The following is a 24,687-nucleotide window of genomic DNA, read 5'->3' as shown; positions in this document are numbered from 1 at the left end:
GCAATATTAATTAGCGTTAGGTTAGTATGAGAGAGTTAGTTTATTTTTTTATTTTTAGGCGAACACTACGTCTCACAGTGTTTGGGTCCTCTGAGCTGCATATGGAGTAGTTGGGTTGCTGGAGCTAGCTGAAGAAATAAAAAAGTTCAATTAAAATTTTAACTGGCGCGAATTTGGATTCATGTGAACTACGAAAGGAAAGTAACAAGCAAGGTAGTGTCACCTTATTGTCTGCAGCAGGGTCAAAACAGTTAGTGTGTCTGCTTTCACTGATAACATAGCAGCTATATATATATATATGTACAGAAGGCTGTGTTGTGGTTTATATAATATGCACGTAATATATTGCTCAATGCTCATGTATCGAGGGAGTTACTGTACAGGCAATGTTAATGTGTGTGTGTGTAGTACCAGTCAAAAGTTTGGACACACTTTCCCACTCACATCAATGGAAAAGTGTGACCTAACTTTTTCCTGGTACTGTATGTCATGGCCAAAAAATATTACCAATGCTTTGGTATTCATATGTAACACAAAGTAGAGGGAAAAAAAGTTTAACCTGATGAAATTCCACACAGAACTCAAATAACGGGCTGGGCAAAATTATTGGCACTTTGTCCAAGTTGTAAGAAATAGTTGTATTTCAATCATGTGACGCTCCTGTCATTTGTATTTAAACTCACCTGTGGCAAGTAACAGGTGCTGGCAATATAGAAATCACACTCGCAGCCAATTAAAATGGAGAATGGTTGACTCAACCTTTGTGTTGTGTGTACTACACTGAGCATGGAGAAAAGAAAGAAGAGCAAAGAGTTGTCACGAGGCTTTGAGAACCTCTCTGCATGTAGACGGAAGAGAAAAATGGATGGAAGATTGCAACTAAGTATTGGTTGTTCCAATGCAAACAAAATGAATAAATGTGTATACCAAAGCATTTGTAATTGCAACAATTTTCTGGGAGAAGTAGTGCATTACCTGATAGAAGTGTGCATAGGTGCCAGTATTTTTAGCCATGATTGTATATGCATAGACTGAAAGCTAAGAATAAGTTTAAAGGTGCAGAGTGTAGAATTTAGGATAATGAAAATAATTCTAAATTGGGACTTGTATTTTGCTGAAATGTAACTTAATATTCATAAGTATGTTTAAATGAGTGTAATCACCTGTTAAAATACTTATTGCATGATTTTGACTTCGTGTTAGTCAACTTACTTACTAATAAATGAACTCAGCAACTTGTGATTATTTTCATTACCCAATTATCAGTAAATGTCAATCACTATCTTTCCAAAGCTCAAGATATCATATTTAGTCTTGACGAACAGGTCACAACCCAAAGATATTCAGTTTACTGTCATAGAAACCAGAAAATATACAGAAGCTAGAATCAGAGAATTCAGACTTTTTTTGTCTCCACATGATTCATTGATTATTAAAATAGTTGCTGATTATTTGATAGTTGGCAATTAATCAACTAATGTTACAGCATTAGACTATACATAATAATTTGTTTTTACCATTCCCAATTCATCATGTATTTTTTTTTCTTGTCAGAATTGAACTTCCATATACCTTACTGTGTATTATTGTCTTGTTTTTGCAATAAGCTTCTTTTCTTTCACACTAAGAAAATTCATCTCTTTTAACTTCACATTGCTTTTTTCTTCCCTAATTGTTTTTTTTAGCTGCCATGACTGTAGTAATTGGGTTTGAGGGCAGTGCCAATAAGATCGGCATAGGAATAATCCGGGATGGTGAGGTGCTGTCCAACCCAAGACGGACCTACATTACCCCTCCTGGTCAAGGCAAGTCAGACTTTTGATAAAACACTGATGTTGCCTCCTCTAAACAATTGATGTGTTAGAGCTAAAAATCTACAGCTGATGTTGACACCTTGTGATTTTACCTATCAGGCTTCCTGCCAAGTGACACAGCCAGACACCATCGTGCCGTCATACTGACCGTCCTGAAGGAGGCTCTGGAGCAAGCAGGGCTGAAGCCTGCAGACATCGACTGCGTGGCATACACCAAAGGTAACATAAGCTCATGCAAGTTCATTATTCAGTAAAATAAGGGTTAGATTAGACATGTTGAGCATCACATTATACTGTACTATATATATGTTCTTCAATTTAAGCATGATGTTTGATATTTTTAAAAAACCTTCTGATTTTGACCAGAATGATTTAAAAAGTGAGTTTGAACAATGCTTGTCCTCATAACATTAGTGAGTAATGGTGGACCTAAGACATTATATTAAAGAGGCAAGTTTTTGTTATTTGCATTGGAAAACAATTGCTTTTAAACTTAATGGTTGGGACTTTATTTTTTATTTTTTACTCCACTTGACCTTTAGTATTGATGTTTGGCAATGCCTCTTTGGTCCAGACGGAAATATCTCAACAACTATTGGATAGATATTAATGATTCCCAGAGGAGAAATCCTACTTATTTACCTTACTTATAGTGCCATGAGTAGACATTTTTTGCTTTTAGTGAAATTAAATCTATGAACTGCTGGATGGATTGTCATTAAATTTTGTGGTGACATTCATTCAAAATGACTCATTTCACTATCAGAATTTAATCTGTTTAGCCCGATAACATTTGGAAAGTCTAGAAGAGCTGCACTATTGAATTGTTTTATCTCTATTCGAATTAGCAGAAGGGCTAAATTGGCGGTTAACTGTCTGGGCCAGCTGAAGTCTCTAGTGAGCATGCTCCGTGGGAAGGGACCCATAGCGGGAAGTGACTTTTGTGGCTTCATTGCCCACTGAGCAACTGTCATAGGAATGAACGGGGCCTCGCTCCAACGCTGCTCTCTTTACAAGTCCGTGCTGTGAACATGTTGCTATGCTAGCATTAGCATTTAGCTCAAAACACCACTGTGCCTAAGAACAGCCTCAAAGAGCAGCTAGCATAGATGTAATCTACAGCTACCAACAATTCGTGCAACAAATGTCTCCTCTTGCAGGTCCTGGAATGGGTGCCCCTTTGGTAACAGTGGCCCTTGTAGCTCGTACGGTCGCGCAGCTTTGGGGGAAGCCACTCCTTGGCGTCAACCACTGTATTGGACACATCGAGATGGGCCGACTCATCACCAAAGCCAACAACCCCACTGTGCTTTATGTTAGTGGAGGGAACACACAGGTTAGTTTGTGGATATAGACCTCATTCCTGTGGGAAAAAAAGACTAGTCTGCATAAATCTTGATTTTTGAGCTTCTGGAGCTGTTGAATCTGTAACACAAGGTCAAATAAATGTCATCAGACCAATGTCCATTTCTTCCTGTCAAGGTTATTGCGTACTCTGAGCGGCGGTATAGAATATTTGGGGAGACCATCGACATCGCAGTAGGCAACTGTCTAGACAGGTTCGCCAGGGTTATTAAGGTTCGTCATTCACCATTGAAGTCATTATTTTAGCAGATATTTTTCCTTTTGCTGTATGTGGGTTCATATGTTGTTTTTCTCCACTCAGATTTCCAATGATCCCAGTCCAGGCTACAACATAGAACAGATGGCCAAGAAGTGAGTTATTGTACATTAGTAAACACATGCACGCTTGCTGCCACTACTGCAATCTAAGCAGCTTCACTGGACTGTGTGTGTGTGTGTGTGTGTGTGTGAGTGAGTGTGTGTGTGTGAGAGAGAAGTTTGACATTGTTTAACATCACTTCTCGTCCGTGCTGTCAGGGGGAGTCAGTATGTGGAGCTGCCTTACACAGTAAAAGGAATGGATGTGTCATTTTCTGGGATTTTATCCTACATTGAGGTGAGCTGTCATCTAAATAATGAATAAAGTGTGTCTATTATATTCTCATGTGATGGAAATGTTGATGAGGAAAATCCTGAGACTGATGCTCCAGGCCAATGTTTGATTTCTATCATTACATCGTTCTTTTTGCTTTTTACTTCAAGCCTGATTTATGTTTTTTTAATCCTTTCATAGGAAGCTGCTAATAAGATGCTGAGCTCTGGTCAGTGTACAGCAGAGGACCTGTGTTTCTCACTGCAGGTCAGAACCAACGCCACTAGCCAGCACGCTTCAAGCCACCAGCACTCCAGATTAAAGCTTCAGTCAAGCTGATATCAACACTAAAACGCTTAAAAAGAAATATCAGTGTCAAAACATGTTAAGATCGGCATGTCTGGAAAATTCTTTGATGTTGAGATATGCGGTCAAAAACACATTTATCTTTGTCAGCATTGCTCAGCTTGTAATGTCTCCCTTCCTGCAGGAGACTGTGTTCTCCATGCTGGTGGAGATCACAGAGAGGGCCATGGCTCACTGCGGCTCCCAAGAGGTCCTCATCGTCGGGGGGGTTGGCTGTAAGTACTTCAAGAAGCCTTCAAGAGCGTTGAAAGGAAGAATCCAATATTAACTTTTTAACCCTGTTCCAAACACCTATAGTATAGTGATACGTCCGGTAAACACGACGATGCAGCAAAAATGTCTCACTAAGCTGAAATACACACAGTAAATGTTCTGAGATTCCCATGAAGGAGTTATTGAGCTAGTTCACCTATCACATGTTTTGAAATCACTGGATAATAAGTAGATGAGACAAGTTGAGCAAAGTGGGAACAATAAATGTACTAAAATAAACTATAAAAGTCAAATGTTATTCCCTTTTACAGCTTCTGAAAACAAATTACTACTGAAAAAAAAATCATCTAATCAGTTTAATCAGGACATTGTGGGTGTGATTTGATCACATTTGATTTGCAGTGACCTTTTTTACATAAACAACGTCTGTCAGATTTGGATTAAGATATAATATTGGAAAATCCCGAGTGGTACATTGAAGTATGTGACATCACCTTTCTATAACTGGGCCCTGCCTACAAAGAGAAACAGATACATAGATGTTCATGTAGGACTCTGTCACCTCATATAAAGAAGCTGATTAAGATTTTCAGGGTCTTTTAAAGGAACAGCTTGCTAATTTTTGTTTTGTGCAAGACCGTTTTGGAAAGTATTTACATTCTTGGAGATGCTACAACAACCCAAAAAAAGAGAAACATGTCCATGCAGAGTCAGTGGTGTTTGTTCTCTAAATATGAAAAAAAAGATAATTTAATGGAATTCAAGTACATTTATTTAGTGTTGGTCTCCTGTGTCTTCACTCTAAAGAACCTCATATTTGTGTCTTTGAATAAGCAGGTTGAGCTTGAGAATGTATGTCAGGACCTTTTGTGTTTCCTCTGCAGGCAATCTGCGTCTGCAGGAGATGATGGGGGTGATGAGTAAGGAGAGAGGAGCAAAACTGTTCGCCACAGATGAACGGTAAATCTGTTTGTCCACTAAGATGACATTGTAATGTATTGGTAATGGGCTTCATTTGGTGTTAAATAATACATGTTTTTACAGTCAGGTGTTAGTACCTTGTTCAGGAGCACAAACCTCACACCTGTTGTAGTATCAGGACAGTAACATCCATCACTCCCTTTAACCCAAGTTATATAGTGGGGGTGTTTCATGATGGGGAAAATGCTGTTCCTAGGCCTGTCACGATAACTACTTTTGTTGGACGATATGTTGTCTCAGAAAAAATCACGATAAACGATATTATTGTCATTTTATACCACTGATAATATAATAGCATAAAGGGATGTGGGTGGTGGGATTGGAGAGTGGGCCCTATGCTTCTGCAAAAAACACAGACAGTCATTATGGTTGGGGACAGTCATTTACCTTTAATTCTTCTACAGTCTCCACTCAGGACGTACACAGTGAGGAATGGAGTTAATTACTTGTTTAGTCAATGTGACATGAATAGCCTCTTAGCTGCTAATGTGAAGTGTGGCAATATTGAGGTGAATAAATGATCAATGTAATTTCCATATACAAGAAGTCCATATATAGACATGATGATGTTGATAATTACATCATTGTACGATAGGTCGATAACATAAATATTGGGACAGGCCTAGCTGTTGTTTTTGAATATCTAACAAAAAACTAAAATATATAATCAACTCAAAAATCTCTTAATTTAAGAGATAATCATGCAAAACATTCTATTTAGTACAAACCACATATAGTGCTGACAAGATTTGCTATTGTTTTCATTTATTTGACTATTACTAATATTATTATTTATTAAAAACATGCCTGTTTAGATATTGCTGGATAATAATGTAGTTATTTAGACATGTTTCAGACACACAAACACTTGTATCTGCAAAACAATGACTGAAGTTGCTGCTATGCCTAGCAGTAGTGTAAATGAATTGTAGTATATGGACTGAACATAGAAAAGCAGTGACATAGTGCTAGCATTCAGGGTAACAGGCCTTTTATGAAAAGATTCAGCACAACAATGTCCATATCAATCTCTTGTATGAATATGTGAAAAGAGCAAACTGTCGTCTTTTCTTTCCATCACATGCCTTCACTGCCGAGTTCCTAAAATAAACTGGATTCCAGTCTGCCAGGAACATTGTGTTCCCGGTCCCGTCCAGATAACACTGTTCACTTTGTGCCACAGATTCTGCATAGACAACGGAGCGATGATTGCTCAAGCCGGCTGGGAGATGTTTAGGTCAGGTCAGGTGACCGAGCTGGAGGACTCATGGATAACACAAAGGTAAATGTCTTCACTTTTGACTTCAGTCATTTGTCTGTATTGACAATCTACATCTGTGCCCTAGCCCCCTCCCCCCAGCTAAAAATGCCAGTATTATAGACTACACTATTACCCTTACAGGAGAACCTCACTGATTTTACAAATCAAAGTGTGTTTCCACAAGAGTGTCTAAAAAATATATGTGGTGGTGTGGAGTTACTAAGAGGTGAGGTCACCAGACCTCTGTAGCCTGCTCCTCATCTTGACACCACTACTATGCTATAAGATCTTATTTCCCCATTTCAAAATGTTCTGCATATCATCTCCTTAATGTTCTTGAATATGGACAATAAGTTCTCTCTCAGAAAACGCAACAATCCTATAGATTTATATCATGACCACCTCTTTGAATAATGAGGAACGTTTTGCCTGTGATTTTGGCACAGTTAAAAACGATGAGCCCATGAGCCTCAGCTGCCATTGCAAGTGTTAGATGATTCATTGTAACTAAGTTGTAAATGTGCTTTTCTGTTAAATGTGTACTTAGTTTAGCTTAGACCATAATTAAACACATGACTAAAACTCCCTGTATCTTTGTAGTTTTTTAACTTCTAAATGATCCTGAGCTATTTTTCTGCATGTTTTCTCAAGTTGTAATTTGTAGAATTAGGGGATAGAAAAACGGGCTCTTAATGTTCTGGATTGTTTTGGGGGAGGGGGGGGGGGGTGCCTGTTGCATTGTTCAGGGACAATGCAACAAGTGTGAATGATCTTGAATGTGAACCTGTAAGTACTCTGGGGGGATGCATGTGTTCCTTTTAGTATGTTAAGTAGAGAGCATAATACTATCACTGCTAGTCAACATAGACTGGGTCTGAGACAGCCTTCATTCAAACCACATTGAAAGTGAACATGGCTTTTTTCCAGTATTTTTATTAATAACACTGATTGTTGTGTGATTATTACTGATGATATATACTGTTATGGGGCTAAGTAAGCAATCAACCCTTCAAATTAATGCTTATATGTTCCGTATATCTGCTCAGACAAAGTGAGTACAAATATAGAAATTCTGCTCCCAACCAGGCCCAACATTTTTTTTCTATATCTGGGTCTTACAGGGTTAACATTTAAGTTAAACAATAGACATGGTTGCTGGATTCACTCAAAAGTGACCCAGAAATTAAGAGTCAACATATTCAACTTTACAGTGTTGCAAATGATTTTACACTACAGTCTTTAGCTTCTGCCTACAACCAAATTTTAAGCCTTGTGATTGGCTAGTCATAGTTAACTTGTATCTTTTGAATTGATGATGTAACTGTCTGTGGGGAAAATGAATGGGATTTTTACTGCTGGATTCTGTGGTACCTGAAGTAACCGTTCTCCTGTTGTAGGTACAGAACAGATGAAGTGGAGGTGACGTGGAGAGACTGATGGACTGAGCTTAAAGGTGGTGGTGCAGCAGTCCTGTTCTGCTGGTGGAGAAATTTCTAAGAGGACATTTTGTCGTTCCTGTGCATCAGTCTTAAAGAGCAGAAACACAGTGGAATGAGGAGGTCACAATATGCAAAGTTAGGACACTTTCTTTGCCATTTTTTAAAAGATGTCTGTACTACAATAAATGTATGATTTGGTGTTAGCTTTATATTGTGTTTTGTTTTATGTTCCGTTACAAATTGCTCATCATGAATCATCATGAGCTTGTATTTGCTGAGGAGGGAAAAGCTGACAGATGTGATGTTTTATTTTACTTTTTGTCACGCACTTCTTCTGAATTTATGTTCAAATAAAATAAAAAAGACTAAAATGGGAACAGGTCAAGTTTATTCCTTTTTATTATGCAATACTGTTCACTTACATTCCTCCTCCAGTGTAATTTTTTTATTTTTTTTTTATATTCGATAAATTTTCATTTTCAAAAAACAAAAAAAAAGAAACATACTGAACACAGTGAGCTCCCTTCTGGATTCACGAGCAACATTCACCCGATTAGGGAACCAAATAAAAACAAAGAAAGTAAAACAGCATTAAGATCTGACGGGAGGGGGAGGGGGCGGGGGACGGGGTAAAGGGTGAACTCTACTGTGCCTTTGACTACACCCTTCTGTAAACTGAAGACATGGATACAGAAGTCTTCTGCATACATTAACAGTAAAACTCAAGATTACAAGACATTCTTCTGTTTAGAAATTGAGAAGGGTGGAGAAAGAAAGAAAAAAAATCATTCTGGTGAGGGTTTCTCGCACACAGGGATTGGTCACAACAGATTTTTTTCTTTTTTTTTTTTTTAAACAAAGTGCTTGATTGACCACTCGCTTTAGAGGACAAAAAGTTTGATAAAACTGCAGCTTTCACCAAAAAAAAAAAAAAAAGGGGGGGTGGGGGAAATTAATTACAGCTCCTCAGAGATTGTTTAAAAAAAAAGAAAAAAAAAAGACCAGCTCTACACGTACAAGCTAAAAATCGTAATGAGGTGATGACGACAGGTCTGATTAATTAAGGCAGGCTTTTCTGTAAGGCGTTTAAAAAAGTCCATTGCTGTAAGATCTCAAAAAGGAGTTAGTCCAAAGTGTCTCAGTGTGGCTTTTGTGTGAAGACATCATCCTGAGTGCAGTCTGTGTGAAGGGGGACTCGAAAAAAACTGTCCATCTTTATGTGTTCTCATGTGCATGTAGGTGTTGTGTATGTGTTTTTATATATATATTTATATGTATATAAATATATCTGCTTTGGGTTTCTCACGCTGCTAGGCTGGGTGCTCTTGGGTGTCCTTGTACCAGACGACCCTTTTTGGATCTGAAACAAACACAACAAAGAAAATCATGTCAAATAAACATTTCTAATGGCTGTAATATATAACATTTCTTTAGCAGATACATTAATAACAATTATGCTAGATGTTCATAAGTGGATCAAATCTGACTGCCTCATTGCTTCAATCACAATCCAAGCCCTTTCTGTCAATCGTGTCTCACATTCTGAGCCAATCACATTAAAGCAATAAAAGAATCAGCCTCAGGGGCTCTGTCCAAAACCACACCCTGTTTACCATATTAGTGCACCACATTTACCCTCCGCTAATTTATTTGAGCATCTGAATGCCGAGTGTGTAAATATCTACACTATATAATGCCTTCAAATATTCCACCATGGAACATGGGACCCTGCCCCAACTCGCTCGTGGAAGCCAATGTCACAACCTTTCAAACAGCTGGGAGTCAGCTTACCTTTTTTCTGTTTGTTGCACACACCATTCCATTCTACGGAGGAAGGAAGAAAGAAAGATGCAGTTAGGACACATGTACAGAGATGACTTTACCCATTAAAACGTGTGCACTTGAATGCTTCTTTCAGCTCTCACCTCTACTGTGATAATTCAGAGCCTCCATTAGATGGCGACAGCTAAGCAGCAGCTTCCCGTTGCTCTCGTCCGCCTCGGGGCGCGTGGTGGGGGTGACGGAGGTAGCGACTGGGTTGGGCGTTTCTTCGGGGGGCTGACCTGCGAGAACTGTGTCGAGCTGTGGGTCTGCTGATTGTTGTGTGTCTGTGGGCTGAGGTGCGAGGGCGCCAGTGGCCGGGCGGGGGCCAGAGCCCTCGGCAGCCGGTCTCGCCTCGCTGATGAAACTGAGACCCCACTGGTTCTGTAGCAGCACGCCGATGGCGGGCCGGTCCTCCTCCAGCGCTCCGCTCGTCGCGCCCGCCTTCACCTTGGAGGCGTAGCTGACGGCGGGCTGCAGCTTGGCGGGGCTGTCCTGCACCGGGAAGGCAGGCGGGGGCTTGAGCAGCGACAGACTGTCCTCCACCCACCTCTCCTTTTGGTTGACCTTTTGGGGCCGCTCACCCGCCCGTCCGACCCCCTTCTGGCTTTCCCTGCGGAGGCTGCGGCCTTTGTGCTGCTGGCCCTTGCGTTCTTTCTCCCTGCGGAAGCTGAAAGCGTGCGTGTGGCCCGGTCCGATCAGGTCCCCCTCGGGTGACAGCTGTCGGGGCTGCTGGTTACCTCCAGAGATGCAGCCTCCGCCCCCTCCTCCTCCACAGTTTCCAGAGCCGGGTGACAGGCGGCGGTTACGAATGTGTGGCTCAGAGCTGGCGGCTGAAACGAGGACTGCTGGATCACACAGGGTATCGGACTCACATACAGTGTTGCTGGCTTCCCATGTACCTGAAACAGAGCGTCCACATGCAGGTCAAACGTGTTGTACTGTTCCTGGCTGTTAACTGTTATAACTTACTTTAGTCTCTGAGCTAAATGAACACTGATATGTGTATTATTAGGGCTGGGTGATATGAGCACAAACAAGTATCACCATATTTTTGACCAAATGCCTCCATATCAATATTTTACCCATATTGTAGGGACGACTATCTGTGCTTTCACAAAATATCTAGAGATTTTTGATAAATAATCATCAGTGATGTGGATATAATGACTTCTGGCGCTTTCCCATCATACAGTTCTAGCACTACTCGGCTCGACTCTACTCGGTTTGGTACCAGGTACGTAATTTTACAGCACTTCATAGTACCTCCAAAACATGGGCGGGGTCATCATAGTACGGCTGCCACCACACACAGGAACATCTGCACCTCGCCGAAGGACCACAGTGTAATTTTGCGCATAGGAGCCATGTTAACTCATGTGAAACTTGTAACTGTTGTTGCCAATATTTAAAAATATGGGTTTTGATTCTTGTGTGGGACGGCTCATGACTCTTCCAGTGACAACGCTCTGACCAATCAGTGGCCAGCAGTCTGCTGATGTCACATTTTAGTATTGGCTCGGTTCGCTTGGAACCTCACCAGAGCAGGTACTAAAAAAGTACCAGGTACTATCCCTAATGGAAAAGCAAAAAAAAGTTGAGCAGTGCTAGAACTGTGTAATGAAAAAGCCCCATAAGTGGATAAAGGCAGATAATAGAGCGGTGTGTTAATCTTGGAAAGTGATATTCAAAATCTAAGATGAAATATCACGATATCTGTGTAACATCGACTTATTACCCAGTCCTAGTATCGAGCCTCCTACTACTACTATTACCCATGATTTGGTTGACTAGTCCAGCGTGTGAAACAGAACATGAACATTTGGTCACAGTCTTCAGAAACTCTGTTCTGCTCTCAATAAACATTGTGTTGTGGTGTTGAGTCTCAGCTAGCACACTCAATGTATCCATGTGGGAGCTTCACACTACGAGACTCTTCCCTTGACGCTGGTTCACAAAAGGAATTTTGCACTTTGCCGTTTTATATAAAGAAACACCGGGACATTTTGTCATGTGACTTCACTGTCGGTTGAGTTTTGGCAGAACAGCAGCTCCCTGTGCTGATGCCTTTGCCGAGTTGTGCAGGAACAAACAAACAAGTGCACCAGACAATGAAGTCAGACGACGGAGATGAAGTGATGTCTTTTTTTGTCTTGACAGTCAGAGCAGTCAGAATTTTAAGATTGTTCAGTATAGTACGTGGATTATCATTGTGCTGAAATGCAAAGTGTTGATTAATGCAATAAAGTTAATATTCAATTAATAATCAATTTCATGATTTAAAAAAAGACAATCATTCATTACACCTTTGTTTTTGCTAATTTACATAATTTAGATTATTATAAATATGTTTGGGTTAGAAACTGTTGCTCAGACAGAAGAAGCAACAAGAAGACCCCACTTCAGGTTTTCCCACATCCTTGATCAATTAGAGAGAAAATGATTGATAAGTGACAACCCTAGATGTCAGTTTTTCACATGAAAAGCATAAAAAAATGGAACTGTAAGCAATGGTTTTATAATAAACTCCTGTGTGATGTCTTTCTTGTCTTCAGCTCACCATACTCCTCATGGTTGGTTATATTTTACTGTCAAGTGTGACAGGATGATTCACATTGTACATGTAAATGTAGAATGAAAAAACATGCCGGGTTAACGGGAAGTGCTAAAGGAAAGGTTCATGTATTTACACTCTAATTAACTTACTGTGTCCACATGGCTCAAGACATGTAACACAGTGGTGGAAGAAATATTCAGAGCCATGTACCAACACAGTGATGTAAAAATACTGTCAAAGTCCTGTACTGAAAATCCTACTGCAGTAAAAGTACTGCAGTATTATGAGTAATGTAGTATGCAGTATTACAGTAAAAGTACTGCAGTATTATGAGTGATGTAGTATGCAGTATTACAGTAAAAGTACTGCAGTATTATGAGTGATGTAGTATGCAGTATTACAGTAAAAGTACTGCAGTATTATGAGTGATGTCGTATGCAGTATTACAGTAAAAGTACTGCAGTATTATGAGTGATGTCGTATGCAGTATTACAGTAAAAGTAGTGATATATTATTATTATATGACATCATTAGATTATTAATAGTGAAGCATCAGTGTTAGAGCAGCATGTTATTGTTGTAGCTGCTGGAGGTGGAGCTAGTTTACACTACTTTATATACAGTTAGCTAGTTTACACTACTTTATATACAGTTAGCTAGTTTACACTACTTTATATACAGTTAGCTAGTATAGTCCAGTGGAGAAGTTCATTGGGACTTCACTTCCTTCCATCCAGGACACTACACAAAAACACTGTCTGACCAGAGCTCACAACATCATCAGAGACCCTTCCAACCCCCACCATGGACTGCAGCTTTGTAGCAGAACAGTCAGATTCAACAGTTTCTTCCCACTAGCATCAACTCATAGACATCTGAAATGTGACCCTGGCTACACACTGATTTTTGTAAAATGTCATTGGTTTCATCTTTAACAGTGTGTTGTATTTTAAAAGCTTATTATATTATCCATTGTGTCAAATCTTTATCTGAAAATGAACTAAAGCTGTCAAATAAATGTAGTGGAGTAGAAAGTACAATATTTCCCTCTGAAATGTAGTGGAGTAAAAGTGTACAGTAGCATTAAATGGAAATACTCAAGTACAAATACTTCAAAATTATATTTAAACATAACGTTACTCTCCAGCAATGCGGTAACGTTACATTGGTGGTAATTGTTTTTTATAGCGAGTAGGCTAGGCAAGGCAAGGCAGTTTTATTTATATAGCGCATTTCATACACAATGGCAACTCAATGAGTAATAAGAAATATGTCAGCAGGAAATTTTGAAACTCTCTATAGTAACTGTGGGTGTTAGCATAGTTACTGTGGGGGTTAGCATAGTAACTGTACGGGTTTACATAGTAACTGTACGGGTTAACATAGTTGCTGTGCAGGTTAACGTACGGGTTAACATAGTTGCTGTGCAGGTTAACATAGTTGTTGTGCGGGTTAACATAGTAACTGTACGGGTTAACATGGTAGCTGTGAGGTTTAACATAGTAACTGCACGGGTTAACATAGTTGCTGTGCGGGTTAAAAGCACCTGAACGTCTCATAAACGCTCCGTGTGGCCGGGGCAGCGTGCTCGCTCCTCAGCGCCACATCTGATAGAAACTAGTGCCAGTTCAACCAATCCCGCCTCTCACAACATCCAAAACTAACTAACCGTATAAATAATAAAATTTAAAAAAAAAAAACACTCCCCAGTCGCTGTGCCAAGGAGTGGCAGCGTTATCACAAACTCTCCGGATATACGAGTATGTTGTGCGGTGCTTGCAGCTATAAAGAGCTCGCACCGGTGTTAGCAGACTTTAATTAGCAGCGTCATGGTACGGTGAGCTCACTCGACGATTTTTTTACGAGTGCAACATTACAGCCGGGTGGATTTCCCTCAACGCTGTGTCGAAAGCAAGTGTCGCCGAGGAAATGGCTCCACTTTTCACAATTTTTGAGTAATGCCTCGCTAGCTCACTTTAAGTTTCGTAACCCCCCCCCCCCCCCCACATTCAAAGGCTGCTGTCGACGCCGCTAGCGCCACTGCTAACACCGTCGGGTAAGACAACAAAGTAACACCTCTTAAAAGTGAGGGATTTAAGTCGGACGTGTAGAAAAGTGGCACAAACTCACCTGTTTTGATATGCATGTCTTGTCGCTGAATGTGTCGTCGGGGCTGAACCGTTTAGTAACTTTTGTTTACAGCGGAAAGAAAACGTCGGCTCTCTGGAGGAGTCTTGTGCTGCCACCCGGAAGCGACACGAGAATGTGGGTGGGACAGGAAGTTCCCCGCAGATAAGGGGTCCGGCGGGAAACTTGGGAGGGAAAATGTTAATATTCATCCCGTTTTATAATAACCACGTGGCAACCAGTTTGACCCGAGTGTAAATGTCATCTTAGATTGCTTTAAAAAGTCAATACAAGTGTTGCTGTTTTAATACTACAAAAACAGCCAAATATTATTGTGTTACTGTTGTTAAACACTTAACAGTCATTAAGACATTCGGGTTCAATGTAGGGCCAAATTGAGACAAATCATGTGTCATAAACTGTAGGGGAGAACAGGGTTGGTAGTCACACTTTTTTTAAAACTTCGCTTTTCTTTATTTACTGGATCCTGGAATTGCCTTACTCTCGTTAAGCTCATACTGTTCAAAAGATGTGCAACGTCAAATACGTCTCATGTACTTGAGACAACTGTCCCCATCATTGAGTTGGTAGTCACACACTATGGGGTTGTTTTAATGGGGAAATTAAAAAAACAAACAAACTATGCAATCTCAGAAACTAATTTAAAGTGTTTCATTTCATTAAAATACAACAACCTAACACATCTCCTGCATCAAAAGAATATAAACCACAAAAATCATTCCTACAAGTGCATTTTATATCCTTATAAAACAATATGCCTTGAGCATCACATCCTGTTCATATTGCTCTCTACACTATGTTGTAGTGTGCCTAACAAAAACACATCTAAACTATCGCTCTCTTTTCATACTTTTCAATGGTGATGATTGTTTTATAAACTCCACACTTAACATCCTTTCATCTTAATCTCAAACCAAATCTCACCCAAATTCAGAAAATTTCAGTACCAACACTTTTCAAACAGCGCCCTCTAGGGACCAACAACTAACATGTGGCAACCAACCCCGTTCTCCCCTACAACAAATAATATACTAAAAATTTTAAAAAGTAAGCAAATAAGTGATGGTAACAAGTAGACAGGGCAGTGAAATAAGCTCTACCACAATTACATTGTTGTGTTTTCTTTTAGAATGAAATACAAATATGTGCAAAATAAGTCTATGATACAAATATATTGAAAATCATCTGAAAAATATCCTTGATTGTATATTGCAGTTGTTCCTTGTGTCGAGAGTAGCAGAAATGGCTACAAATGGCTCCCGAAACTGGTCAATACTTTGGGTACTTGTATCAGCAAAATTGAACTTTATTGACTATACAGTATGACTGAGCCTCACTGACAATACAAAGCAGAGCAGTAAATCCTGCTCCATCATCAGACAAAATAGAAATCATTAAGTCATCATGGACAGAACTAGGGATAGCACATAAGTCTTGATTAGATTAGAGATACCCTGCTCTTTTACCCCCTTTTCATTGTTTTCACGCTTTGATCATTTATCTCCTTACCATGGCCCTAAATGTTATCATCTGTCCTTTGGCCCCTTGTTTGGTTGTCAGCTTCCTAAACGTCATGTCATACTCAGCGTTTTTTGTTTGTTTGTTTGTTTTGAGTGTGGTTAGATTATCAACAGAATATTCCTCAGATTAATTTGTGCCTTATATTTGACAGAACTCTTATTTATAGAAACATAAAGACAGACTATAATGTGGATACAAGTCTCCTCCCAAAATGATCTGAATCATGACATTTTGGTTGATTAGGTCATAATCCATACACATTTATATATTTATATATATATACATTTGATGATAGGTGTTACATAGACATTACTTTATTTTGAGGGTGAGAACCACTGACCTACAGCATCTCATCACTGTGGTTACATTTTAACCACTAGACAACCACAAGTGCTACAAAGGGTCCCTTTTGACCCTTTGTAGCACTTGGAATGTAGCTCAGAACATGCTCTTATTTTGTAATTTTTGACACAATCCAACTCTTCTCCCTACGGGGATTGAATGCACTTATCTGAAGTTGCTTTGGACAACAGTATCTGTTATATAAATGTCATGTATCTATTTGTCTGACACATATCTGGATTATATTCATCAGCAAGCACCCAAAAAAATGTAAATTTCCATGTTCATAAAACCAGAACTATAATTTTCCAAACATAACTTCCACATAACAGCATCGCCACACATCGGAAAAATGCCTGGGCAGCTACTAAACGGATTCCACTAAACGGTGTTCAACATTTGAAGGGGGCAATTTATTGACTTGACTGAGCTGTTTTCACCAAAAAAATATGTAATAAAGAACAATTATATCCCTTATATAGTATAAGGATGTTCACAGCCACGCTTATTTTGGAAAAAGCACCATTTATCTACAATAAAGTACATTGTTAGCCTCTGACAGGTCAAAGGCTAAATGACTGAACATCCAGGCCCTTCTCCATGTGTGTGTGCATGTGTCTCTTGAGCCTCGTAGACGTGGAGAAGCTCTTTTTACAAAACAGGCAGCTGTGCGGCCTCTCCCCGGTGTGTGTTCGGATGTGCATGTTGAGGTCCGAGGAGCACCTGAACCTCCTCTCGCAGTGGGAGCAGGGATAAGGCCTCTCCCCCGTGTGGATCCGTCTGTGGAGGAGGAGCTCTCCAGAGGTGAGGAACGTCTTCCCACACTGAGAGCACTGGTGTGGCCGCTCCCCCGTGTGAGTCAGGTTGTGCCGTACGAGCGAGGTCGACTTTGCGAACCTCTTTCCGCAACGGGCGCACGCGAAGGGACGCTCTCCTGTGTGGGTGTTGAGGTGTTCGCTTTGAGCGCGCTTGGTTTTAAAGCTCTTGGAGCACTGGGGGCAGCTGAACGGACGAAAGTTGCTGTGGCTGCGCTGGTGCCTGACCAGTTCACCATGTGTGAGGAACGTCTTGTCGCATGTGGCGCAGAGGTACGGCCTCTCGCCTGTGTGGGTCCTTTCGTGGCGCGTGAGGCTCGCCATCTGGGTGAAGCTCTTCTCGCAGTAAGAGCACTGGAAAGGTCGCTGGCCTTCGTGGGTCAGCAGGTGGCGGTTAAGAATCTGGAGCTGTGTGAAGCTCTTTCCGCACTCTGCGCAAGGGTATGGACGATCCTTGGTGTGGATCTGCTGGTGCTTATTCAGGAGCCACACGTGGGTGAAGCTTTTGCCGCACTCGCAGGCAAACGGACGCTCCCCGGTGTGTTTCATCTGGTGTCTCTTCAGGTCTGACGCTCGGCTATAGATCTTCTCACACAGCGAGCATTTGTACTGACGCCTCACCACGTGCTTCTGCCGGTGCCTCAGCCGTTCCAGGATGCTACCGAAGCTCTCTCCGCACTTCTGGCATTTGTACTGACTGCTCGCCTTCTCTGCTGCGTCTTCTGCCGCGTCTTCTGCCGCCACCACCACCTCTGTCGTCAAGTCAAGCGGGGGGTCGCAAGCCTGGCCGCAAGCGGTTCGTTCAAAATGCAGCTTGAGCAAACCCATCTGAGTGAAACGCTTGCCACAACGGGAGCAGAGGAAGGGTCGTTCTCCGGTGTGAATGCGCTGATGTCTGGTCAGATCCCAAGAGTTCTTGAAGCCCTTTTTACATTCCTCGCAGGTGTACGGTCGCTCTCCCGTGTGGGTCCGCTGGTGACGAGTCACGTCCGAGGCACGTGTGAAGGTTTTGCCGCACTCTTGGCACATGTGAGGGTCGGGTCGGTCGTGGATGGGGAAAGGCTTTGGGAAAACCGGGCGCTGGATCTTCTTCTTGGGGGTCTCAGGCGTCTCTGCAGCTCTCTGGAGTTTGCTGTACTGCTCAGGGTGACTGTGCTCAATGTGCTGCAGCAGGTAGGACTCCTGCATGTGGAAGAATGGACACTCAGAGCAGGCAAAGACCTGAGTGGACATCTCCACAGTGGTACCTACGCGGAAAACAGAAAAAACTGATTAAGATTGATGTTTCCCTCCAATTTTGGAACTGTTTGTGGTCTTTACAATTAACCACCTTCACCTGGACCTGGGTTCAAATACCTGGTTGAGGTTTCTGATGCCGATATCTAGGTTCCTTCTTATGCCTTCTGCTGACTAATACGACCACAGTAAGTTGGCTTAATTTGCAAACACACATCTCTACTATAATTATCAGGTCATTTTTGTAAGGATGGCTAACAACAGTAAAATGAAGGAAAATGTCTTGGTTGGCTGGTTAGACCATGTTCTGTAAGACCTACACCCTTAATACACCCAAACATACTATTTAGTTGCTTTATTTGCATATTTTTAGTATAAAACAGTATTTGATTTCAGTTACCTATTAACTAGACAAACAGTATTCCTATACAAGACCTGTCACGATAATGACTTTTATTGGAGGATATGTTGTCTCAGAAATAATCGCGATAAACGATATTATTGTCATTTTAAGATCATTTTATACCACTAATATAACGATTATATAATAGCATGATAGGGTAGGGGGTGGGATTGGAGAGTAGTTGCTAAACTTCCTTAACGCAGACTGCCATTATGGGTATTATGTTTGATTTTGAAGCTTTAATTCTTCAACATGACCAGCAGCCTCCGGTTTACCTTGGGCGCCGAGATGCTCGAGGCACTTGTGGTGCTGCAGGAGAGATCTTAAGTCGTCAGGATTGGAGAGCGCTTCCAAGCAGTCCTTTAGAGAAGGGGCAGAGGTCAGCCACGAAACAGTCTGTTTATGAACAAAAGGAAACGTGTCAGCATGAATATAAAGTTATATGTGGGCCAAAGTGTGATCACACAGTCATGATAATGATGATGATGATGAGGTGGGGCTTTTATAATCAGTGAATCATTAAAAAAGTTAAACACATCCATTCATCCATCACTGCTCTTACTTTATATATTTTGACACTATAACCCTTTTCATATACTGGAATTGTAGTTAGAAAGTTTGCACCTGAGCTCCAAATACATATTCTTAAACCCAGCGCTGATATTCAGTAGTAACTGCCTTGTCCTACCTGACCCAGGTCTGGTACTGGAAGCAACTTCTCCAGTTTGGAAAGAAACTCCCACACAAGGAGCTGCATGTCTGTGTCGTAGCTGAGACCGTATTCTGTTGAGAAAACCTCCTTGATAGGACGAAAGGTAAAAGTCACTCAAAAATCGAATTGTGAGGGATCGTAATGACAAAAAGCTCATGATCAGGATGCCAGTTAGACTACGTGTGAAGCTGCCTTGCCTGGTAAAAATGTTCCCGCTCTGCTGGGTCTTTAAGGAGCGTTTGGACAAGCTCCAGGAAAATGGTCTCCTCTGCATCCACCTCTGCATCTCCACTCTGAAAGAAACTATCATTGTTACTGGGACCATTTTAAACAATGCCCCATCTGAACAGTAATTACAAGTGGAATGTCACAGTTCTGTACATGTGACAATGACAGAAGGGACTGACATGTTGTAATCCTATATTTTAGGAATTGTAATGAGACACTGACTCACTTACCCCAGTGTACCCTAGTGGTCGGATTCGTTCTAGATGAGGCTGTATAGACGAGATGTTGGCTGTTTCCACATTTCTGCACATCTCAAGAATGATCTGAGGAGAAACGTGTGGTAAAAGACAGATTGCAAGATGCACTGAAATATAGAAAGGTGTCGCAGATGGACGATGGCATATTCATTTTTGTGACTCGATTTCATCAGAAATTCCCCCACTCACTTTCGCTCTCAGTCGAAGCAGCAGTTTCCCCCGTTGCTTCGGACTGAGCAGGTCTGGAACCGTCGCCGTCACCAGCGTCACAAATTCGTCCAGCTTTTCGTAATCGAGGACGTCTCTCCGCTGAGCCACTTGCCACAACGCCGCAGAAAGCAGCCGCAGAGGAGGAATCAGCAGCCTTAATGATGACAGTGGCAGGAATATATCTGTTCAAATAGACATGGAGTAGACAGGGTCAATGCTATATGCTTTTCTCAATGGTCTTCTTGATACTCAACAGTTACAGACCAAACCACCATAATTATTAGTCTTTCTTCTGTAGCAAACTCACAAATTGGTGAAGCTCGGCTCCAATGTGTGTATATTTGCCAGTAAGCATTTAGTAGAGCTCAGGGTCTGGTGTGACTACTTTGAACCATGGTTGAAAGATCCTCTCTAGATATGTTTTATATTGTGTTACTCTACAAAAAGTTAGGTTATCATGTTAGCAAAGTCCTGCACAGGTCCTGTTTTGTAAAACCGCACCTGCCCATACCTGCTTTGCTATAAACCGCACCCGACCCTTTATCAGACAGTATCACTAATTCAATTCTGGACCCAACCTGCTTTAAATAGAACCGAAACCCAACCCTCACCCTAATTAAAATCAGTCTACTACATGGGATACAAAATAATTCTAAACTTGTTTTTCTTTTTCTCAACTCTACAGGATCCATTTCAATGACTGCAGTGTGAGTGGATGTGATTTTTTAAATGAAAGCAGAGTTCTGGGAGGTATATATATATTTTTTACGTTTGCAGAAATGACGTTTTAAAATATAGCTTAAGCATTGCACTTTAGACCCACGGTTTGCATGTATCTGACCCAACCCGTACCTACAAATTCAACTGTAGGGTATTTTTCACCCGTTTCATCTAAATTTGTGAGTCATCGAACCCGTGCAGGACTCTGCTGTTAAGTCCATTCTCAGTGCACTGGGGGCTTTCATTTTCCACATCACATTTGTGTAAGGTGAATAATGGTTCAGGATTGGCTCCAAACTAGTTGTGAACCACCATGCTCTTAACAGGTTTTTTATACTGGCATTTTAGTGATTCTTTTAATGGTCTATATTATCTTGTTTTACTTTTCAAATCCAGATCAGTTAGCCTTGCGAGCACCTGCCCATGTCTGCTTTCTGCTTTTTTAACTGTCACTGAAGTTTGTATGTACGTATGTATGTATGTATCTGTTTGAATGCTGTGATGCCCTCTCCTGAAACTGCAAACCAAATCTACCTTCTGGTATTAATTAATAGTTACCTTGACCTTGATGTCACAAATCCTGCTCATAAGCCCCACCCCTTAAAAAGCAGGTTTTCAATTATCATGATAAACTTTCCAAAAAGTGCTCCACCAACTGAATGTGAAATCAAACTCTGCACATACATCATTGTGTACAGTGAAGCTCTAACATCCAACTGATGGAACAAGATTATTAGTAAATCATTAGTAAATGTGCAGGTTAGAATAAAAACATAGAAATAACACAACAGGTGGCTGCAGAGCTTGTTGGGTGAAAGCTGCTGTTATATCAATAAGATAAAAAGTACACAGGCTCCTAGCACAGCTGCAACAACACAACATAAACACATTAAATATAAAGCTGTCTTGTGTTAGTGTATTTTAGATGAACTGTATTGAGGATTTAACACCACCTCTCCTCACAGCTGTTTGAAGCTTGGTACTGTTATAGCCCAGTAAATTCATATTATAACATGACAAAACCAGTTCCAAGATTAGCCATGAGTTGAATTATATACAGAAATGTGTTAACAAGGCAAAATGCGACGTTAAACCCTTTATAAAGCACTGCTAACAACAAAACAATACGACTAAACCCTATGACTGCAAGCTAACGGTAGTATGGCAGGTTAGCTCACTGTTAGCTGTTTGTTCCACATTGAAGAAAAACGGACCTGTGTTTTCCAACTGAGAGGAACTGACAGTCGATTCCATCACGCAGGCGATAACAAGTCAATTTTAAGTCACTAAACTTCAGCAATACACTAGCATATAAGGAAGGAAAGGCAGGTTTACGTTTCATAGGATGGCGACGGATTGTTCTAAGTAAGCCCGCTCTACTCTGCCTCTCATTGGCTCATCATCATATTCTTACCCAATCTTGCGCCTCATGTTTAAATCTAACCAATCCAACCAACGAAGATAACAAGTACTAACCAATCAGAGATGGAGTAGGGCGGATCATGACTTTGCCATCCTATGAGAAAAATGTTGGTAGGCGTTGGAAAGCGGAAACACGTGTAGTAACTTTGTTTTTCAAATTAAAAGTATGAATTTCAAACATACAAATGGCTTCAACTGATTGAAATGTTTCTGTATTTAACCTTTATGCAAATTAACTAAGTAAATACACTAATTAGTTGTCAACCTACTTTAGTATGGAAGAATTATCCTATCTTTATTCAAGAGCGTAGATTTTCAGTTTGAGAGCATGATTTTATTCCTTTTTAGTAACACAGCTCCTTCTCATGCTCACATTTATTCTCCTCATGCTCACATTTTGTGCTCGCACTGAGAAGTCTGCTGCTTTCTTTAAAAATGTGTGCTTGAACTCAAAAATGACATGCTTGTGCTCACATTTCTTGGACACAAACATTTCGCTCACATTCAAATATGTCCTGTGCACGCTCAGATCTAAAGTCCACATGCTCAAATCTAAAGTCTGCACACTCAAATCTAATGTGCACGCACTCAGAACAAGCACGTTCTCTCAGGTTGAGGTATATACTGTTTGTAAAACTGCTTCTCTCAAAATACACCAATTTAATTTCTATTTAAATCAATCAATCAATCAATGTTTATTTGTATAGCGCCAAATCACAACAAAGTCATCTCAAGGCACTTAACACATAGAGCAGGTTCTAAACCGAACTCTTCAGGTTTTAAGAGACCCAACATTCCCACATGAGCAACAGTGGAGAGAAAAAACTCCCTTTTAACAGGAAGGAACCTCAGGCAGAACCAGACTCAGAGTGGGCGGCCATCTGCCTCGACCGGTTAGGGTTGAGAGGAGAGAAAGGAAGGATAGAGGAGAGAAGCACAATGAAAATCAAAAATGAAGCTAGAAGGTCCGGGATTGGAATCCGTCATCCGGACGTCTCCAGGCCCAGATTACCTGTGAGACCAGAAAGCACAGACAACTCCGGGGAAGAAGTTTAGCTTATTGAATGCATTAATAGTACATGAATGTTAATGGATACAGATAGATGGATAGGCAGAGATAGAGAGGAGGAGAGAGGAACTCATGGGAGTGCATCATGGGAGTCTCCCAGCAGTCTAAGCCTATAGCAGCATAGGCTAAGAGCTCTAAGAGCCCTAACTATAAGCTTTATCAAAAAGGAAAGTTTTAAGCCTACTCTTAAGAGGGTGTCTGCCCCCCGGACCGAATCAGGAAGATGGTTCCACAGGAGAGGAGCCGGAGAGACTTGTTAGGACAGCCTGATAATACTTCATACAGCAGCCTACTCTGACATTATTTAAATTATTAATATCACTTAGTTTCATCCTGTTATGATGTAAGAAGAGAAAAGAGCAGATAGACGGGAGAAGTAACTACACACAGTGGAGTGTTATTTAGAGGCAAATAACGTGATATGTCTCATGTAATATAATATGTCTGATGTTATTTATGTGTCATTACTATCATGGTGTAGCTCTGAGGCAGAGGTCAGAGTTCAACCAGTTCAATGAGCCTGAAACCAGGTGAGCTACAGGTGAGCAGATGCTGCAGGCCCACAGACTTACAGCTGAGTAAGTATGTTGCTTTGCTTGCTTGTATTATTTCATAAATTCCCTCCATAAATAACCGCAGTGAAGTTAGTTTTAAGTTGGATATTCGACAGACATTCGCCCCGGATAAATCTCTTTTGTAGCGCCCATGGATGGTAGGCTACCACCCAGTGCGACTCCGAGCCAGCCACTCCAACATTTCAAGTGCACCGGTATTGCAGACTTTACAGTAAACACACGGAGACAGAAGACAACTACAGTGTGTACCGACTTCCTGTTTTCAAAATAAAAATGTGGGCTATTAAAGCAGAGATACTGTGTTTAAAGGTTCTAACACTGGTTTTGAGTCAATTGATCACATGACCTGGAAGCTATTGAGCTAAAATGCTAATGACAGGTGTATCTCATCCAGCATCCAACCTGAGGACCATTAAATTAAATAAAAATACATGTGTCCTCACATCTCACTGCTGAAAAGTCAAGACAGTTTTTTAAAATGAGGTAATGCATGATGCCACACCACTGGTTAACAAAGTCAATAGATATTGATAATGGGATTTCTGAAAAATGTTTATTTAGGCTATGACACACAGACTAAATTGTAATATAGTGGACCCAATGCATGAAAAGGTGCTTGAGATTCCTTTACATGCATAATC

At 40.9% G+C, this 24,687-nt stretch overlaps 3 protein-coding genes across 3 annotated transcripts; 1 reads left to right on the top strand and 2 right to left on the bottom strand.

The window, feature by feature from the left end:
- Positions 1-90: 90 nt before the first annotated feature.
- Positions 91-8,356, top strand: osgep (O-sialoglycoprotein endopeptidase). Its single transcript, XM_053313872.1, has 12 exons — positions 91-213; positions 1,686-1,805; positions 1,914-2,033; positions 2,975-3,150; positions 3,297-3,392; positions 3,481-3,530; positions 3,696-3,774; positions 3,952-4,017; positions 4,241-4,331; positions 5,214-5,289; positions 6,494-6,592; positions 7,969-8,356. The coding sequence occupies exons 2-12, from the start codon at positions 1,691-1,693 to the stop codon at positions 8,006-8,008; spliced, it is 1,008 nt and encodes a 335-aa protein (XP_053169847.1). The 5' UTR covers positions 91-213; positions 1,686-1,690; the 3' UTR covers positions 8,009-8,356.
- A 141-nt stretch (positions 8,357-8,497) lies between these two features.
- Positions 8,498-14,645, bottom strand: si:ch211-214j24.10 (uncharacterized protein LOC558894 homolog). Its single transcript, XM_053313928.1, has 4 exons — positions 14,519-14,645; positions 9,936-10,733; positions 9,802-9,834; positions 8,498-9,370 (listed from the first exon to the last, which is right to left on the bottom strand). Exons 1-4 carry the CDS (start codon positions 14,532-14,534, stop codon positions 9,321-9,323), a joined length of 897 nt encoding a protein of 298 aa, XP_053169903.1. The 5' UTR covers positions 14,535-14,645; the 3' UTR covers positions 8,498-9,320.
- Positions 14,646-16,795: 2,150 nt separating this feature from the next.
- Positions 16,796-22,288, bottom strand: LOC128353305 (zinc finger protein 345-like). Its single transcript, XM_053313997.1, has 7 exons — positions 22,195-22,288; positions 20,240-20,442; positions 20,024-20,116; positions 19,763-19,858; positions 19,542-19,652; positions 19,129-19,249; positions 16,796-18,461 (listed from the first exon to the last, which is right to left on the bottom strand). Exons 1-7 carry the CDS (start codon positions 22,232-22,234, stop codon positions 16,963-16,965), a joined length of 2,163 nt encoding a protein of 720 aa, XP_053169972.1. The 5' UTR covers positions 22,235-22,288; the 3' UTR covers positions 16,796-16,962.
- Between the last annotated feature and the right edge of the window lie 2,399 nt (positions 22,289-24,687).

The sequence above is a fragment of the Scomber japonicus genome, chromosome 23, assembly GCF_027409825.1.
Source record: "Scomber japonicus isolate fScoJap1 chromosome 23, fScoJap1.pri, whole genome shotgun sequence".
NCBI lineage: Eukaryota > Metazoa > Chordata > Actinopteri > Scombriformes > Scombridae > Scomber > Scomber japonicus.
The sequence above is the reverse complement of the archived record's forward strand: the minus strand, read 5'-3'. Positions and strand labels throughout refer to the sequence as shown.

Coding starts and splice junctions, on each gene's coding strand:
- osgep (XM_053313872.1), top strand. CDS start 1,691: ATGACTGTAGTAATTGGGTTTGAGGGCAGTGCCAATAAGATCGGCATA. Junction 4,018..4,240: donor ACCTGTGTTTCTCACTGCAG/GTCAGAACCAAC, acceptor CCCTTCCTGCAG/GAGACTGTGTTCTCCATGCT. Junction 4,332..5,213: donor CATCGTCGGGGGGGTTGGCT/GTAAGTACTTCA, acceptor TTTCCTCTGCAG/GCAATCTGCGTCTGCAGGAG.
- si:ch211-214j24.10 (XM_053313928.1), bottom strand. Junction 9,835..9,935: donor TCTGAATTATCACAGTAGAG/GTGAGAGCTGAA, acceptor CTTCCTCCGTAG/AATGGAATGGTGTGTGCAAC. Junction 9,371..9,801: donor GTGCAACAAACAGAAAAAAG/GTAAGCTGACTC, acceptor TGTTTGTTTCAG/ATCCAAAAAGGGTCGTCTGG.
- LOC128353305 (XM_053313997.1), bottom strand. CDS start 22,234: ATGGAATCGACTGTCAGTTCCTCTCAGTTGGAAAACACAG. Junction 20,443..22,194: donor CTCTCAGTTGGAAAACACAG/GTCCGTTTTTCT, acceptor CTATTTGAACAG/ATATATTCCTGCCACTGTCA. Junction 20,117..20,239: donor TGCTTCGACTGAGAGCGAAA/GTGAGTGGGGGA, acceptor GTTTCTCCTCAG/ATCATTCTTGAGATGTGCAG.